This window comes from Apostichopus japonicus, chromosome 15 (genome assembly GCF_037975245.1).
Source record: "Apostichopus japonicus isolate 1M-3 chromosome 15, ASM3797524v1, whole genome shotgun sequence".
NCBI classification, from domain to species: domain Eukaryota; kingdom Metazoa; phylum Echinodermata; class Holothuroidea; order Aspidochirotida; family Stichopodidae; genus Apostichopus; species Apostichopus japonicus.
The window spans coordinates 12,641,239-12,661,803 of record NC_092575.1 but is presented as its reverse complement, the minus strand read 5'-3'; the positions used below and the strand labels follow the sequence as shown (position 1 = coordinate 12,661,803).

At 36.2% G+C, this 20,565-nt stretch overlaps 1 protein-coding gene across 1 annotated transcript in view; it reads right to left on the bottom strand.

The window, feature by feature from the left end:
- LOC139980557 (uncharacterized) overlaps positions 1-12,849 on the bottom strand; it is a 31,538-nt gene extending 18,689 nt beyond the window's left edge. The window contains exons 1-8 of the mRNA XM_071992283.1: positions 12,661-12,849; positions 11,861-12,101; positions 10,951-11,070; positions 10,224-10,350; positions 8,188-8,361; positions 5,278-5,361; positions 2,778-2,915; positions 1,984-2,072 (exon numbers count right to left, since the gene is read on the bottom strand). Of these exons, the coding sequence (XP_071848384.1) occupies positions 1,984-2,072; positions 2,778-2,915; positions 5,278-5,361; positions 8,188-8,361; positions 10,224-10,350; positions 10,951-11,070; positions 11,861-12,101; positions 12,661-12,843 (1,156 nt within the window). The 5' untranslated portion in view covers positions 12,844-12,849. The remainder of the gene's footprint in view (positions 1-1,983; positions 2,073-2,777; positions 2,916-5,277; positions 5,362-8,187; positions 8,362-10,223; positions 10,351-10,950; positions 11,071-11,860; positions 12,102-12,660) is intronic.
- Positions 12,850-20,565: the final 7,716 nt, after the last annotated feature.

Below are 20,565 nucleotides of genomic sequence, written 5' to 3'. Positions count from 1 at the left end.
TAACACATGCCTTACGGTGGTAGTAGATTTTGAAACAGACTGGATTTTAAGTATGGGTCTCATTGATATAACTGAATTTATATGGAGTGAAGGATTCAACCTAATTTATATTACCTAAAAATGATATCCTAATTTTCCTCACCAAAAAAAAAAAAAAAAAAAAAAAAATGGAAATGGAGAAAACATTCACGATCATTGATAATTTTAAATGAAACATTAAAATATATGTTTCATCCTGTTATGCCTTTAAAGGAGAGTACAAAACCATCTGAGATAACCATGCAGGCTTTTAGTGAGTTTGTACTCGTCCTTGTATTACCTGTACTCACACTTCCCTTGTGGATTTGTACATACACTTGTACTCTCGGCAATTTACAAAATTTGAGTATAAATTCTAGTGTCAAATGACGGTCAAGCCTGTCTATAGAAAAACAGTCCTTCTCAAATTCACTTGAGCCTTAATAATTTGTTCCTTGATAACATTAACTACCCAAAGTACTGCCATTAGGACTCATCCTTGAGCGCACCGACTTAATTGACCTGCCACCAAATGATTGTAAACACAAGTACTCTAATGGCCAGCACTACTTCCCAGTGTGAAGACCAATTTGGCTTGACCACTGAAAAAGTACACACTGTGATTTATCATGAATTTGCGGATGGGAGCATTCAGTACGGCTAGCGTTACAAACCTCGGGTAGATATTCAATCTCCCCTGTGTTTGGCCAAAAACAGGGAACTCGGGCAGTATTTGCTATAGGCAGGGAAGATTGTATATGCAGATTATGTACTCGTGCTTGAAAGACCAGGTTGTACTCCTTCTGGTTCTCATACTCTAGTTAATGCTGCTGTACTCAAGCCAGGTGATAATCCTCAGATGCATAATCTCCTTTAAAGCACAACCATGTTTACAATCTTAAAATTCCCAAAAATGCAAACAAAAACTATCATTAGATCTCTACTGTATGCAGTGAGGCAATGTGTATTGTGTACTGTCAATTGTATTTGTGTGACACCGTGAAGTAGATTTTGGCCTGTAGATATAACAGGGCACGCAGGAAACCAATTCTCTAATGAAAGAGATAAAGATTGCCAATCAAACGATTATAATTTCTTAACCCTTATTGGCCTTAGGGTTATCTTGGTTCTCAGTCCTATTAATACTCGCTATTACAGTTTACCTACAAGAGCTTCTCCAAGAATACAGACCTAGCAGGGTGCTTTGTTCAAGCGTACAACATATGCTATCTGTTCCTACTGTTCGCACTTCCACCTATGGGGAACGTTGCTTTGCTAGATCAGCTCCACAGCTCTGGAACAGTCTCCCTTTTACATCTGAAAAACAATCCAGCATGTGTCAACTCTCCAGAAAGAAATCAAGACGTTCTTATTCATGAATGCGTATCCATTTGTTTAATAACTGTTGTGTCCATTTTGGGTACTTTGCTCCTGCAGCGCTTCTGAGCAGTTTTTTTAACTGGATAAAAGCGCTTTACAAATTCTTATATTATTATTATTACCGTGGATGCTATGGAGCGATGTGTATTGTGTACTGTCTGTCAATTGCATTGGGTGGCATTTCAAAATCCAGCCATGGTGCGTCAAAGTACAGAATGACGTGTTCTCATTTTTAATTTGAGTGTTTCATGTAACATAGAAGTCACAGACTTGAAAGTGTATTTGGCTAATATTGCAAAAAAAGCAAATACTGAGACACCATTTGGAAGATTTTGCCTGTAGGTATAACTGGCATGCAAAAGACATAAAAATGAAAGGACATAATAACACATAATGACACAAACAACATAATGAAAAAGACACAAATTCCAACAAAAATATAAATACTTCTTAATGATAAGTAGCCTAATGATTATCTTGGTTCTGAGGCCTTTATATATTCACTGTTTTAAACTAGTGCACACTATTAGGAACATGGGTAAGAGTCTGGTCAACTCTCCGAAGCCGTTCTTGAGGATCACTTACATTCAATATTTCCGAATGATTGGTTGTTACTCGTCTTTTGCCTCTTAGCCCCTCGTGTTTCATCTTCATCATCACTTATATCATTTTGTCTGAACGAAAAACAAAAGGAAAAGAAAACATATTTATACATGTTACGAACAAAAAATGATTAAACTTGGTACATACTGTTGCCACTGACAATTTTGAAATTAGTTGAACACCAAAAACCTAATTTATTACAATTTCCTTAACACTGAATAAAAAAAACCTCTTTAGACACAAGCTTGAAAAATGTTTATGTAAGATCCTTCCCATACAAACCGTAACGCACAGGGATCCTGGTTTACTAGAAGGGTACAGCATATTCATACTATTTAAACTAAGGATGCCTCAAAGAGCCTTCATGTCTTTGCCGATGGTATTCTTCCAGTTAACTTAAACTGATAATTAACTGCAAGTTTAGTCACCTCTTTCATTGTTTGACTAAAATTATAAATGTACTCTTTTCCTTCCTTTTTTTATGCAATTTTTATGCAAATCTGATACTAGCCATGTTTCACTTTAAAATGAAGAGTCAAACGTTGTAGAGATGCTGCAACTAGCATTAGACATGCGACCAATGGTAGCAAAGAAGATTGTCAGGGTGACAAGAATGATCGGAACCAAACGGAATCGTTGATCACTGGCTCCATCATCTTCATGTTTTGACACACTTAGAGGGGTGTCTCAGTTTGACACCCACTACACATACCCCTGCAAAACCAAGGGCCACTTGGAGATATCAGGGGCATAGACATTAGTCAATATCAACGTACCCCTGATCGTCGTTTAATTTCTTGCCACTGGCCTGTTTCAGTCTGAACAGTGAAGATGTGCCGCGAAACTTCAGTTGTCCGACGGCCCTGAGGAATTCCAGAAGCTCTAGATTTGACTTGGTTTCAGGACCAAAAACTCTGTAGAAAGAACCAACAAATATAATTCATGTTTTAGTTATTTGTGATCACATGACGAGAGAAACATGAAAGATAACATTAGGGCAAAATTATTCTGGAAATTATAACAAACAAGACAAAACTTTATCTCATAAGTATATTACATGGTTTAACTTAGTTTGGCATACTGCTGTGATATTACACTTTTGTGCTTAAACTGATTCGAGTGATCAAGTTTCAGTTTGGAAATAACTCAGAAAAAACCTCAAATATTTCATTTCTTGGCTTAAGTGGTTTTCATAGTATCACAACTCCATCGGCCTTTTTATAAAAACTAATTCCCCAAGCTGTTGATTTGTATACATTCCTCAGACAAAGAAGGATCCCACGCTTGTCAAAATACCTGTGAACAATTACCATTGTGTTGTCAATAACAACCATGGAGGAAAAAGTGCATATTAAACAGAATACAAAACAACCCAAATATTCCACTTTTAAAAAAATCTGCTTGTATCTGACTGTGAGTTTTCAACCTAGGTCAGTCAACTTACAGATTGTTTGATAAAGAATACAAATTTGATCGATCACACTACAGAAAAATCTGAGTTATTAGGACAGCTATAGCAACCAGTACTTGTCCTGATATCACAAATAAAGACACAAAACCCATCAATGTTTTGAATAGATTTGAGTACACTTTACTATTAAAATTTGAAGGTTTTACAGTCTTGTAAATTACTTAGGTCTACACACGACTTCACTGGTTAACACCCACACCAAAGTGGGCCACAATTCAAACAGTCGTCCCAAGATGGTACGTGGCGAGACGTCTACTTGTCCTCTGGGGGACATTCCATATACAGTAGGACGCAGACAAAGACCCCCTGCCGGTTCCCCATTTTTATATTATTGAAGGGTGGCTATGGAGATTAAGTGCCTGGCCCAACGACACAAGGGCGAGAACTCCAAGATACAAATCCCTAACTTTGCAAGTCCACTTGCCTCCACCCCTTGTCCACAGGACTCTCATCTGTTATTACAGACTGGCCAATGTGTCATAAACCTACAGTCTAGTATGCTGTAAATCTACACTTTTCTTTTTCCGATATTTGGCCTCTAATTGTAGCTCATGATACATGTGCAGGTTATTAAACTTTACAATGGTTTGATATGCGAGTTGTATAAAGTACTGCAGATATTCATGAATGTGTAAAAGTGAGTGGTCCTGACGTTTCGATCCTAGCAGGAGAGGCTGAATGACAGAAACTTCCCAGGGACAAAATACAAGCAGAGAATACAGACAGGTTAATGAGCAGGGTGGAACACAAAAGAGTTAGTTGTAAGAGGATTAGTCGACAAGAAGAAAGAAACCAACAGCGGGAAGAGGAGAGGTATGTAGGAGATAAACTGTAGAAGGACATAGAGAAGATTAAGAGAATAAGGTAGGGTATATTAATAAATGCGAGCTGTATATGTAATGCAGATATTCATGAATGTCAAGCTTGCTATTCAAAATGTGAACACACAATAACATCGTGTCTCTATTTGACTACTGTACAAATGATTTTGGCCCGGTAAATGCAAGATAGAAACAACCTCCTTTCAAAATTAGCAGGCACAGTATAATAATAATAATAATAATCATATAAGAATTTGTAAAGCGCTTTTATCCAGCTAAAGAAAATCTGCTCAGAAGCGCTGAAGGAGCAAAGTACCCAAAATGGACACAACAGTTATTAAACAAACGGATACGCATTCATGAATAAGAACGTCTTGAGTTCTTTCTGAAAAGTTGACACATGCTGGATTGTTTTCAGATGTAAGGGGAGACTGTTCCAGAGCTGTGGAGCTGATCTAGCAAAGCAACCTTCCCCATGGGTGGAAGTGCGAACAGTAGGAACAGATAGCATATGTTGTACGCTTGAACCAAGCACCCTGCTAGGTCTGTATTCTTGGAGAAGCTCTTGTAGGTAAACTGGGGCTAAACCATTCCTTGCTTTGAACACAGTAGGGTGTTGGGATATTAACAGGGTGACCATTTTTACCCTACACTGGTACTCCTTTATAATAAAATGGTATCTGAGTTAGATGACACCTATGTGGAACTTCGAAGTATCTTCAAATACAATACAGGAGGAAAATCAAGTTCTTCTTAGATTCCCAAATCAGTGTCAATGAGATGTACAGCACACACAAGTGTTCAGAGAGGCTTCTTCTATTTCCTTACTTTTCATTATTAACTCTCTTCTCACAACATTCATATGAAAACTGCAGGTTCTTTAAAGTTCCTGCCCTTCTTATACATCAACTTTATTTGTACAGACTATAAACGCAATTTCACATTAAAGATCTAGCATAATTTTATAACCAGTTTTTTACTTACTTGGCATGTTGAGCTGCATCTAGGTTGATAGATTTCTGATCACATGGCAAGCCCCTCTTGACTCTTATATCTGTCACTAGGTTCCTGGGGAACATTAATGAAAAAAAAAACATTATGTTACAAACAATAGTATCAAGCAAGATGAAAATGACAATATAAGATTCCTAAGCATATATCTGTTGATAATTGGTTATCTGATCTTTGAGTTTGGTTTGTTGTGTCGTTAATAATCCACAATGATAAACAATGTACTGATTTGCCAAAATATTGTCACAATCACAGAGTCTGATAAAAGAGGTCTTTACATCATTCAGAAGCATGCAGCAGATATACTGGTTGACCAAGATTGCGATCATCTGTAAGTTAAAATACAATCATCATCAATGAATCATAATTCAAAACAGATATTTTACTGCTTTTAACTGACATCTAACATGCATAACTTACCAACAATCAGTACTTCGATGAACGAAGCATTGTCTGAGAATTTTCCCCAAAATATAAGAGCAACAACTCATGGCAATGATGACATAGATACAAATTTGACAAATTTAACCAACTATTTGGAAAGGAATATCATAATGACTTTATGATAAGTAAACTGAAATAGTTGTAAATTTCAAGTTTTAGTCACAATTACCTGGAAAAAAATAATGCCATTACACTAAAGCTTTCTTGCAATTAGTGTTCAACCGATTAACCTAATTGGAATCGGAATCGGTACGAATATTGCATAATCGGAACATAATCGGAATCGGTAAAAATTACGTGGAATACCAGTATTGTGATACCGATTATTCAAAAACATATGGAAGGTGAAAATATCATTATTCAAAAACATATGGGAGTTGAAAATATCAACTGATGTATTAGGTTTGTTGTTTTACTACGAAATATTAAAATAAGACATCCTCTATACGTCTTTCACAGTGTATACTTTCATCAAATTAGGCTGCCAGGGTCGCCGATTTTGCTTCCCTCGTGGTTAGTGACTTCATATTTCTTGGCACAGTAAGCATAGCAGCAATACCAATTTCGCGAATTAACAAATGTGCTGGACAGGGTCGGAAATAAGCGGGGGCGACGGGCGATTCGCAAGTGCTAAAAAGACCTCCTAAAGCACAATTACGAGTGCGAAAAAGAAAAAAGAAATATAAGAAAATCGCCCTCGTTATATCAGGTGTCTGTGTAAAATTAATTGTGACATGCGTTTGCTTTAGCTAGGAATTGCAGTTGCAGCGCGAATCGCGCAAACAGTTTTGACATCCCGCATCAAATTTGAAGCAGTGCGAGAGGGTCGCGCACAATCACCGGGAAGTTCCTGTGGCAAATTACGGCCTGCACGAAGCAATTTCAGTACCAGCGAAAATAACCTAAAATCCTCACAAATCTCCGACCACATGGTAGCCTTACTTCACACTAAGTCAACTGCATGGAAATCTAACCTTGCCATCTGTTTATTCGCTCTAGTTGTGTCGCAAATAAAAAATAAAAATATCCATGGAAACTGCAATCTTCGACCACATGTTAGCCTAACAACCACACTAAGTCAATGGGAAATGTAGCCTAACCATCGGTTTGCAAAAAAAAAAAAAAAATGCGTAGCTTAGTTTACAACTTTCAATTTGCTGGAAATCGGCATTTGTTTGGAAGGTACTGTAAGTGATATGTCTTAAAGAGGGAATGTTATATTTTATATTGGAGTAGTTTCTAGTTGTTATTATTTGTTTACATCAATCTGGTATTACATTTTAGAGTAATTTTAAACAAGATACGATGGTAAAATTTGCTTTTCAGTTTGATTGGCCTAAGCTTACATTTTCTAATTGAACCTGAGTGGAGTTAAATAGGTAACGAATAGGTAACATTTCTATTTGTTCATAAACGGTATAATACTGAAAATAAGTACAAAATAATGTCGGAATGAAGGCAATATGTCATTAAAATTTACACTTTGGTATAGATTGAAGATGGATGGTTTGTCTGAGATACTTTTTGAGATGGATATTTTGAGTAACTATTCTTAACCCATTTCAAGCCGTTAACAGGTGACATTCCCGTCGAGGTGGTTAGGCCATTCGCTTAGCTGACTAGGTAGGATGTCATATTTCCGTATTTTGGAAATTTAAAAAAAAAGAAACTTTTTTTTTTCTTTCCGAGAAACTCCAGAGGTAATTTGGTTCATACAAAATGATACCTTAGAGCATTGTATAACAACGAAGCAAAAGGAAACAGGTGAAAATCACAACAATAATTGTTTCTGTCAAACTTTATTGCCGATTTCGTATAGACGGGATATTTTCTCATTTTCAAATAATCGGAATCGGAATCGGTACGATTATGAAAAAAATAATCGGTAATCGGTATTTTCTGTTATGCATAATCGGTTGAACACTACTCGCAATGTATATTAAAAACAATCTTGATAGACAAGCCCATAAAAATGTAATCCCAAAACTGAAGACCCACTTGAATTCCTCAAAGTGTAATCCCAAACTTGCAGACCTACATGAATTTTTCAACAGCGTAATCCCAAACTTGAAGACCCACTTGAATTGCTGGAAGTGTAATCCCAAACTTGAAGACCCACTTGAATTCCTCAAAGTGTAATCCCAACATTAAAGACCTACTTGAATTTCTCAAAGTGTAATCCCAAACTTGAAGACCTACTTGAATTTCTCAAAGCGTAATCCCAACATTGAAGTCCTACTTGTATACCTCAAAGTGTAATCCCAACATTGAAGACCTACTTGAATTCCTCAAAGTGTTATCTCAAACTTGGAGACCTACTTGAATTCATCAAAGTGCAATCCTAAACTTGAAGACCTACTTGATTTCCTCAAAGTGTAATCCCAACATTGAAGACCTACTTGATTTCCTCAAAGTGTAATCCCAAACTTGAAGACCTACTTGAATTCCTCAAAGTTCAGCATATCGTCTTGGTCTGAGTCGTAGTACCTGAAGATATACCTGCAGCGGAGCTCGGCCGGTAAAGCGCCGTGTGGAGTACATGGCTGCATTGCTGCCAATCCGTAGAGAAAATCACCAAAGTCGAGATAACTCTTCCGTCTGACATCAAATGCCCTGGCCAAGAGAGAGAGAGAGAGAGAGAGATGAAATACAGTGGGCGTGCATTAAAAGTAACAGTTCTTACTAGAGATAGATCTGGGTGATTGCTTCTCAAGTTTTAATTTCAAATTATATGAACAATATGGAAAAGAGAATTTCTCCAATTTCTTAAATTATTGTAACATAATCTGACATACATACAGTGGTATATATATGAAATACAGAATCTCAAAATACAAACAGATATATCCTCTGCGATTTTTTGTTGTTGTTTTGTAAATGTTTTTTTTTTCCTTTTGTAGTCAACTGTGGATGTTTCTATCACTAGAATGTAAGATGGCGTCCTCACATTCACACTACCCAAAGCAGTGAATTTTCCATTTGCTGTCCAATTCCAACAATTTTCACCTCAAATTCAGATTGATAGATCTTCATCAAACTGAGTCACCACGGATGTATGGTAATACCTACAGTATCTTTGCCCCAAAATAGGTACAAGCAGTTCCTGTAACATGGTTAAAGGAGAGACAAGCCTTACAGTTCCATCATTATTGATGGTACTGTATTTGATTAGAGACTGTCATAATAACTTCGGATTGGGAGGTATCACAGTGTTTATATTTTATTCACACACAAGGCTGAAGACTTGATCTTGCCTTGAGATGGGTTTGCGAACATTGATTCTAAATTATTGAATCTCTTACTGTGATCTTACGATGGAATTGGTTGCAGTGTCGACACTGTTCACATTCTACCTTTGAAAATATGAAAAGATAAACCAAACGAAAATCAAAGATTTCAAATCCTAGTAGCACTATGACATCACAGATTTACAAGAAAAGACAGCTGCCAGACACAAGTTTTGAACTAGTATCTCCCGCACTGAGCAAGCTATTTTTTTTTGTTTTAGCTGTTTGGGGAATTTTTTATTCTTAAAGATCACTGTTATATAAGCCACAGATGATGATTGGATTTGTGTCTCCTTTAAAGCAGCATTTTGCATCCTTTTCTATGATTTTTCTCAACCTCACTGACTCCACTACGCCATAACGACATACATAACTAGCTTATCTATTTAAATCTTACTTCAAATGGTGGCATAAAAGTCGAAAAATCTGCAACTTTCAACTTTGTTTTTCTCCAAGATATTTTTCGTTGGGAACCCAATAACCTCGCCCATAATATGAATATTCAAACACTACGAACTTCATTGACCAATAAGTAATACAACACCATGCTTGATTAGTGTACAGTCAATATGGCAGTTGTACGAGGGAGTTCCAGAACAACTCCCTGGTTGTACCAAAGCAAAATCTTGAATCTATTTTTAGTAACAGCTCATAACTAAACCTGCATCTCTGATTGGTTGAATTCAAATTAGTGGGTTTTGGGGAACTGTATGGGATAAATTTTAAATGTGGAATTTGTCGTGGACACTTTTTTCATTATCTGCAAATATCCTTAATTACTCACCAATTAACGTTGTTGGCAGGGAAAAACTTGGCTAATATCTTAGTTTGCTGTTTTGTGATTGATATATGTAAAAAACTTGATGGACATGTCAAAAATGTATCTACATTTATCTACAGAGCAGCCATTTATATTCAAAATGGGTTCTTAGAATCTCTGTTATAATACTTTTAATCCTTAATCTTTAAAACTTCTATTCCTCTATCTTATTTCTTGTTTTTGTTTCATGCTTTCATTTTTGTACATGTTTACGTCTTTTATGTATCACTTTTTTTTATGTGTCCTATTTATAAATGTTATCATTTATACTGGAATAAAGAAATTGAAATTGAAATTGAATTGTAGAAAACGGCTACCAAACGTGAAACGCTGCTTTAAATACTAGCCATTTCTGAAGTTAAAAGTACCTAAAATGAGCATGGCAAAGACTCTCTGGAATGTCTTGACTCTTCATATACAAGGTGAAGTTGGTTTCATTCATGACTGTGCACGGATAACAGGTGGTCAAAAACTCATCTAAAAGGCAACTTTGTTCTGTAAAATAAAAGAAATTAACTTCTGGCTTGATGCAATTTTTTATAAATTTCATGCAAACAGGTGAAAGTGACTGGGAAACTGCAATACAATTTGACAGTTCGAAGAGCAACTACTTTTAGCTAGTATGTTCTACCCAGTAAATTTGTCTTCAGTCTTTCAAACTTCCCTTTTTTTTTTTTTTAAGAGCATAGAAATATAAAGATGCAAATTAAATCAATAATTTTTCTCAATTGGATAATTTACTAAGAATCATTTCATTTATACAAATGGGGAAAGCCAATAGCTTGACAATGCGATGAACAAATTCAGTTCATTCTCAAATGATGATTGACACTGCTCGATGAAATGCCCACCCCTCCTCAACCTTATCAGACAAATTTTAAATAGCTCACTACACTGATTATATCCAATGATCAGGATCTTACAAAGAGCTGATATCCAGTCATACTTAAAAGGGAGATGTAATATCATGAACCAAATGGATAACAGTTCTCCTTTTCTTAAGTTTCTACGATAACACACATTGAAATGATGGCCAAACTAATCGGATCATAGCTCAATAAAGCTGGCAATGTCATATATAATTAATTTACAAACCCTCTACTCCTAGTTTAGCAGCAGCGAGCAGTTGATGAAAATGGTTTTCTGCTTCAGTCCCATCACTATCTTCTTTGATTGGTAGAACCATCTCTTCAAACTCCATACTGATCGGTCCACCTTACAGATTTATGAATGGATTGAAAGAAGTGAGAATTACAAAAGGAATGAGAGGGACAAAATCGTTTGCATTTAATTGAAAACAAGTTGTCACTATGGCCAAGGCATGTCATAAAATCACATGTACTGTATGCTTGGATACAGTACCCTTCATTCTGAATATGAGATTAACATGGTCACACTTGGTTGTTTCCAAATCCACTGAAGGGATCGTCCAGACGAAAAGTTAATTTTGACTCCAATGATAATCTGAGGAATGTGTACAGTAAGTGTCCTGGTAACATTTGCATATTACCTCATATTCTTGTTCGGATAACACATTTGAAGTTGACTTTATTACTTTTATCTTTTTTCCTCGTAAGTTTACAATGCAATATTTTACTTGTAAATTATAAATGTAAATATGCTTGGAACAGATCAATTTGGATATTATACATGTGTATCACATCCCTATCCAGTATCCAGTACAAGACGATATTTAAAGGGTATAATGAAGGAGAAAAGGGACATTTTGCTGTCAGTGTACAACTACAGTATAAGATCACACCTCTTTGCATCAAGTTCACATACTTACAAACTGTGGCAATTTTAACTATCAATATCTGTAAAACGCTTTGTAGGAATTACAAGCAAATGATGGGTAGCATATTGGCATTTTATCAGTTGTTCTAAAACACATCTTTCCATGCACTCTCCATTCAATTCCTTACCTCTCCCCTTCCACAAAACAAAGAAAACAAAACATTGTCCTGTAGCCATTGACAACTTGTACCATTTCAAATCAATTTACCATTATCCAGTACTGGCATCAACTCTACAGGTTCTGGTGAGAGAAGACCTGGTGGTTTGATATCTTGGAGGTCCTTTAAAGAGAACCACTTCATTTCTGCCTCATCGTCTGACTTATTGGTATCCCCAGTATGCCTGGCTAAAAAGGTGACATGAAGTATCCTGTATTTAGTTGACTGACAAACAGTGTGGTTTACTTTGATCATAGTCTCAATGTTGACAGTTGAGCCAAGCTTTAAACCCTGAAGAAATGAGAAAACCAACAAAGTTCACAAATTTTGAGCATAGGCCTATAGTCTAATTATGGATTTAAATTGGGTAAATTAACAAACTTAGAAAATATTTCGAAAGTAGATGTTACTTCTAAGTGAATATTCCAGTTTCGGTGGAATGTCAATTAAACTTTGAACAGTGGTTTCATCGTAGGAGTCGACTTATTCGGGAATGTCAGTTCTTAGTTATGATATTAAGAAACTACAGTAAGTATGATGGGTTAAATTGCCTTCCTTAAAATTAAATTTAACTTCAGCTTCTGGAGAGTTGACCAAATTTAGCTGTTTTAGGTTAAACAAAAGATGACGAACAGCTCTTCTAGTGGTGGGACTCACTCAAGATTTGATGTAGTATTAAAAGTTAACTTTTATCTAATACACTTTCCTTGCGCGGTTTCTTTAAACATAATTTTAAGAATATTAGGGTAAGGCATACACTACTGTATGTTACGGTACTAGGCTAGGCCTAAGGTACTATGGGTCTGTAGGCTAGCAAAGGCTGAGCAGAGCAAAGTTTTTGTTTACCCACCTCCACAACTTCTTTGGCAATGGCAGAGAAAGGTTTCAAAAGTACAGGCCCAGACTCAAAAGGAAGCCACCACCCATTTGTTTCTTGCGTGAGACGGAGGAGGCATTTATGCTCATTATCGTTGTAAATAAGCACTGAGACACAAATCAGAACGCTTTCGCTTCCGAAAGTGGGGGCGGCCATTTTGAATGTTTTGATTTCTGTTTGTGCGCCCTCAACAAGAAACTTTTTTATCACTTTCAGCGCCTGAATTTGGAAGAAGACGACTTGTAACGAATCAGTTGATCTAGCTATGTAAATTTCTACCGATTGAAATATAAATGAAGCCATTAACTTAAATTTTTCAATTGATAAATTCGTATATCCAGGCAAATAATTATATAAATCTATGTCAAATTAATTTTGTAACAGTTCTCGCAATTATGCTGATTAAAACTGTGTTGATTTGTTGTGACACACTCGAGAATAATCTTAAGTAGTTCTATTTGTAAAATGTAACCTCCCTGAGCAAAACTACATCGTATTCATGAAGTTGCGAAAGTATAAGTTAGGGCCATGTAAAATCCTTTATCTCTCAAGGATACCACTCTTCTTGTTTTATTTTTAAAGAAAAAAAGAAATATCAACTTTAAACATGACTTTGTTTCATATAGTTTTCTTTCATGTCTACAAACGATCTCATCAACAATGTTGTATAATCCATTCCGGGTATATGTAGCTGCCCCGTGTGTCAGTGAAGTGGAAAGGGACATATGCAGTCGACTGTACCACAGATCATGTATAAGACCGCCCTCGTATATTCAAGTGGTATTGTTGGGTAATACATTCGTTACCGTAAGGTGACATATACTAGCCTACTTCAGGAAAAGTGCGAAAGTGCAGTAGGAGAACATCTTGTTTGATATGTTATTAATCAGGATCTGTTGTTTTGTGGCTTGCATGTTAAAGTGCATGAATGGAGGTATACATGTGGTGCAAAACTTGGCTCCATTGGGGCAATTTTAGACCCCTTTAGGACTCCCAGAAGCAGCGTACGAAAATTGTTTATACTGAGTGAAGAGGTTTGTTTACAAGTGACGAAAACTTCGGGCTCTGATAGCAAATAATCTGCACAATCATGATACGGAATATTGATAGTGCCATGAAAGGCCAACTTGTCAGGAATCCAGTGATTATGGTAGCGTTTAGCTAGTGAGAACTTATATCTAGCTTTGAGACCACATTACTTTTGTAATTTAGTGTGTAAGTCAATTGGGCTTTTAATGGGCGTATATACTACCGTAAATAAGTAGGGCCTCGTGTCTATAGCACTGGAAATTCACCGTAAAATATATGCGAGTAGGCCGGATACAAACACTGTAGCCTACTGGTTCTTTAAAAATGTAAACAAGTGATAATTCAGTTTTTACACTTCTCTAATTGTATTACAAAAGCCATCATGGCACGGCATTTTAATTGTAGAATTTAAATACTATAGGTGTGTACAAAAGAGAAGTACTTTGACCTTCAGTCCTGTTTTACAGTGTTTCGAGAAAAATAACTCTACGCCTATAGTCAGGTTACGGGTCGATGCGTAAATTTACGTTTTAAGAAGAATTGAACAACCGAGTAAACTGTTTACTGGATGAATAGTTATGGAATGCATCCCATGCATGTAGAACTTTAGAAGGAACAAATAAAACAGAAAGACTGCACCCACTCGAAATTGTTATTTACCTACTTCACAGCGAAGAATTTCTGAGTTAAAACCTTGAGGCAAAACTTGTTTCGTGTGGTTAATATACTTTCCTTCAGTTTTATATCTTTTTCTTATGTTTTCAATTTTGTCATGTGTGTAAACACAAAAACGTTTTTGAAACGTTATTAAAACGTTTCGTCTTTTGTTTTGATAACGTTATTTGTGGTGTAATAAATATGTCACGAAAACGTTTTCAGGCTATTATTTCAAAACATTTTTTCGTTAAAATATCAATATAACATTAATATCTCATAAAAACGTTATGCCGACGTTTTTATAACACCACATTTAACGTTATAAAAACGTATTTTAGAGGCTCCTTTAAAAATGTTATGATAACGTTTGCTGAGTTAACTAGACCTGCACTCGTTCCACTTAAAATCTTCCTCGTCCCTACAAAGTCAACGATGTCCGACATCAAAGTTACAATATATATCTGTATAGTTTCTTTTTAATTGGTCTAATTTTCTCTTCATTTCCTACTATATATTTTTGGTAGTTATAAAGAAGGACGAATCTTTCCAGCTTACTATAGCGCACTCTCAATGTAGGCGTAGGAGAACATATTGTAACAGAAGTAGGTGACGGTGGTGTGGGGCGGGGGAGGAGGGGGTGTAGCAGGGGAGTACTGGAGGTGTCGAGTGGGATATACAATACTGATATTACCGGAATAATTTACGGTAAAGTCGATACTCGCGCTACTCGATTTGTGATAAAATTGACTGGAAAAAGCCTAACAAAAAATGTATGTATAAATTTAAAGAAAAATAAACGTGCAGGGGTTGACATGCGCAATTTCATCCTATAGATAATGTTTAAGCTGGTGCACACAATTATATTATTAAATTCATATTAAACACTGAATAAATCTATATATTTCATGATCAATTCATATTTTTTGCCAACCTGATGGACGCACTTGCATGATTTCAGACATAATTTTAATTTCTAACGAGATGTTTTTTTTTTTGCTCACAATTCAACAGACGTAAAGTTATACTCTCGTATAACTCTACAGTCCGAAATTCTTGCAGGAACAAACCTGTAAACATGTTAAAATACAACCCAATCTAGCAGTCCCATCTATAGATCTCTCATCATCCATATGAGAGAAAGAAGAAAAATTACTAGCAGCGCAAACTAGTCAAAATAATCTAACTTAAAAACTCTAGGGCCATTTTCAATTGATACCTTGCACCGGCCTTTTGTATCGGCTAACAATTAAAACTACCCCGCGTTTGTTGCTGGATTGCCCTGATTTTCTTCCCCGTTAAAGTTGACCGGTAAGTTTCTCCAGGTTAGCCTAGTTCTGGCTCGGTCCTCTTTTTGTTTTCTTCACACTGACTGTGATTGGTTCACCTTTTGGGAGTAATAGGGGGTGTCGAATCCTTACTTTAGTGTTTATATATACTAGATGACCATGCACCTTTGGCCTACTTTGATCTATAATGTTATAAGGTGTTAGGTATAACACAATAGTTGTTTTCACATCGATTATACTACTATAGCTATAAATCAAACTCCATTCAATAGGCTAGATACAGTACGGTATATAAGAATCAGACAGTGTGTACACCCTGATAAAGCAGAATAAATTTAAAGAAGTACAGCTCTGTTGAAACCATCTCGGGGATGCCGGGCATCAGTATGATTGTGCCATGTATTACGACAAAAAACCTTGTCTGGTTACAACACTAATTATTGTAATCACAACTGTATGTGCGAGAGCTGAATGGCCATCCAATGAACATGTTATGCTCTTTTAGATTTTTGTTTAATTTTGTTTTATTGTAACCGTTGGACGATTATTTTAGATGGAAAAACTTGATTGCTCTGGGGTGAAAACCGAACTTACTAAACTCGTTTACCAACGACCTTCCAAGGTGGTGACTGTCCTTATTTTTTCATGCTAGCACCTTTGAAATCCAATGTTCAACACTGTGCGCATATATGATTTCGATATATATATATATATATATATATATATATATATATATATATATATATATATATATATATATATATTTATATTAATTTACAGATAACACTATACTGTAAGTATGTACATATACGTGCTATATTCACTCATGTATAGTGATATGCCTACCGACACTTAAGCTCTAATCGTTTGAGCATAACTGCATTTGCGAGATGACAAAAGTATTGCTAACTTCAATTGTAAAGCAACGGGTTCAATGTACACATAACATTACACAATGGATTAATTGTTAAACCAAATCTTAAAGGGACATGTGCAGATCTATACCAAAACAATAGTAATCCCACCCTTTAAATATTTTTTTTCTTTCTTTCTTTTTTTGTTGTCAAGTGGGCGGAGTGTCACTTTAGATGTTATCTGTCACCTTTACTAAATTCACCAATTCTATGACTCGGTCACTGAAAGGTATATACAGATGAATAAAGTAGGTTTAAACACCAGGCATATTTGTGGAAGTCATACTTTATAAAGCATGACTTTAGTCACAATGTTTCGTCTTGATAAATGCAATAGTTCCCTCACCCTCCCCCACCACATCCCCACCCGCCCCTTAAAGAAGACACCGGTGACTCGGTGCAGGAGTTATTGTTATTGTCTATCCATTGATTTCTTCATTTTAATAATTAAACCAAAACAGATCGTTTATGAATAAAAGGTCACCATTGGATAATATTCAATACTATATGTCGTTGCAAAAGTTGAAATGCAATGTATCGTGTTATATAAGGCCGGATCTCAATCACCATTTTTTGTAGCTGGGGGTGGGTGGGTGGTGCTAAAACTTATTTTAATCTGTGGGAACCCCACCCCAGATGTCTAAGTAGTTGTACACATTTCAAAGTCCATGAAAGGCTTATCCTTTCCTATTGCCGTTTTGCTAGCCTAATTATTCCAGCCACTTACTCGACGAGTTTCAGATGTTTTAAGGGTAATTTCTAAAAAGATTAAAAGAGTTATTGAAATATAACATGGACATTGTACTCTATTTGTTGTATCCTATTGTACTCTTGCCCAAGCTGCTGTACTCGTACTCATGCTGTTGTGCTGATCCTGTTGTACGCGTACTCATCCTGCTGTTCTCATGCTGTATAGTACTGCTATATATTCATGCTGTTGTACTCAGCGGCGTAGGAAGGTACTTTTGATTGGGGGGGGGGGGCTGAAGACTGATGGCCGGCCTGGGGGAGAGGTCTAAGGGGAGTGGGTGTCCCCCTCCCCTTTGGAAATTTTTTGCATTTCCAGGTGGCCTTAGATGCAATTTGGTGCAATATAGCACACTTCACACTTAATAATTTATTGAGAAATGAAAAAGGGGTTTTCTGACTTGCGAAGCGGGGAGGGGGTGGGGCGGAATGATACTTCCGCCCCCTATATTTTTCACTGGGAGTGGGGCTGGCCCCCCAGCCCCCGGTTCCTACGCCCTTGGTTGTACTCGTTGTCACGCTGTTGTACTATAATCATGCTGTTGTACTCCCACTAAGCAAGTGATGACATTTTCTACGTGTGTTGACAATTGATAGTTTTGACTGGCTCGGTGAGGGAGAGTTCTTCCGATATCTTTGCCGTTTTCCTCTATAACCACAGCAACACATAATGTCATTTGTCATGGAATATAACCTTCACCCTCATTATGACATACAAGACCTATACAGTTTCTAATGTCGGACTCATTCCAAATATCGGAAATGATTTTAAGAGTTTATTAAATGCTGGAAAATGAGAAGTATATATAGGTTAAGCTTCTTATGTCATTGCACAGGGATAAGTTCGTTAAAAACTAGAAAAATATAAAGATCTTGCAAATTTAAGTGCTTGGAAACATAAGAAGCATTTGGCGAGCTGTCAGTTAATCAAATTTAAGGAATAACTGTCAAAGCTGGCCATTTTGCTAAGTAAAAAAAAATGATGAAAAAAATGAAAAAGAGCAAGGAAATTTGAAAGCAACAGGAAACATTTCATTTCCCTATCAAAATAGAAGAAAAAAACACAAAGTGTACATAAACAAGAAAGAAGAAAAAAGAAGGAATAATAAACTTAATTTAGTACATCATAAGACATTCGTCTGATAATTATGCAACTGAATATATTATGCAACCATGCAGTTTAATCTTATAAAGTCATCACTGACTTAAACCAGGAATGCAAACTAATTTACGCATATATAGCACAGAATAATCATGATTGTACTCATGCTCAAAACATTATGGCTTTCTGTTTCACTTATAAAATATAATTTATCTTAACTGCTAAAAGACAAAACTCTTTAACATAGCCTGCATATACACACATAGTACAATGCATGCCTTTTGAAGTGCAATATATTACAATGAGAAGAAACATATGAAAAGAGTACCAAATCTTTTTTTTCCCTTCTATATCGTCCTTCCCCTTGGGTATATTTCAATAATTTACACCTATTAGTATCTATAAAGCCAGTAACGTTTATACTTGGAGACCAATTTCGTATATTATATATAGTCGAGGAGGGGAGCTCTTGAAAGTTTTTTGTAACTTATCGGCCCTGACAAACCTTCAGTATTATTAATTGTCGAAGAATCACCAGTAAACAAACGCCCTCGGTTGAATAATTGAATATATCGAAGCTCTAAAAGAATAGCTCCTGATGATGTTGTTTGGAATGCAAAATATACGTTGCTATACAACCTACTCATTTCAAAACAGGGTGCAAAATCTATTACTTTTGAGGGGTGGGTCATGGGTCATTGAGCACACTAGACCCTTTTATCACAACAACAAGCGGAAGAAATTATCATAACCACTCAGGTCTTCTCTATAGGCTACTACCAAGCAAGTGGGTAAGTTTTCCTTTTCTTATCTTTAACATAAGTTGGTTGGTCCATTTTCTGTTTTAGTGGTCCTTTCTTGATTCTCTTCGTATATAACCGTATGAACAGAAGCACCAGAAGTAATTTTATTTTAACGCGAGTAAAACAAACAGTGTTTATAACAGACAAGTGTTCATTTCCTTTTTAAGTCAGTTTCAAATACACAGATAGTCCACGAAGGCATTTGTCTTTAATCATTTCTCTCCGCGATTTTTCCGTGAAATATTTGTTGATCCATAGTGGATAAAGAATGAAAGCGCCCCCATAACATACCATGTGACGTCATATAAATACGTGATTGAGGAGACTGTATGCCAAGAAAAATATCGTTTGCGCACAGAAATGGCCGATCTTTGTTAGTCTATGTCAGTCTATGTCGCTATGGTAACAATGTGAGCGAAAAAGTTATTACAAAGTAACCTGATTTGGTTTACACATGAGCAAAAGGCTATGAAAGTTTTCAAGACTGTGAATGAATATGTATCATAAACGCGTTCAGATGTAAAGGTGTTAGCGTTGTTTCATGAGTTGGTTGTCGTAATTTTAATGTAGCAATGTTATGAACACTTTATATATGATCTGATAAAGCCTATTACAGCAAGGCAGTTCTGTGTAAATTCAACTTGTGGCCAGCCCTTATACGGACCGACATAATTTATTTCCCATTTTTTATTCCGAGGAGCACCATTTCTTAACTTTCAAGATATATGTTATTTGTTCAGGCATTTGGCTGATTCAAGTTGTTCCTACCTATGTAGCGAGATTGATTCAAGAGTTTCTGTCATACACATTTTTCATGTGATGTATTTATTTTCATGTATAACTATTGACCTATAGGCCTACTATTATCAAGTTTCACCGTGTTTTTGTTTGGTGGACTGAACAAGCAGATATGTATATACCCGGTTACATCTTCCTTTAGTGGTCGATCGAGATTGGTAACACTAGACTGAACCAAAGTGGAACTTACTTATTTCCACAAACACCCCTCAACTGACCCAACTTTGTATTCTTTATATCGTGTGAAATAATGCAAATGTGAGCAATTATGGTCAATACCACCGACAGCGCCGTTGTGACATGCTGCAGTGATCTGGGTGACCTCAGCAAAATGTGTTTCTCTGTTTTCTTGATCTTCATGCTGAATAAAAATAAAGTGATATTAGGGTGTATCACACCAGTTCCAACATAGCTTCATCCCTTGGCGTATGCATACAGTGGCATGGCGAGCGGGTGGAACAGCAATGAGGAGGATGAAATATAAAGTAGATTTATCAATAAATAAAGATATATATCGAGTTTGTCAGCATCATGATTGATAT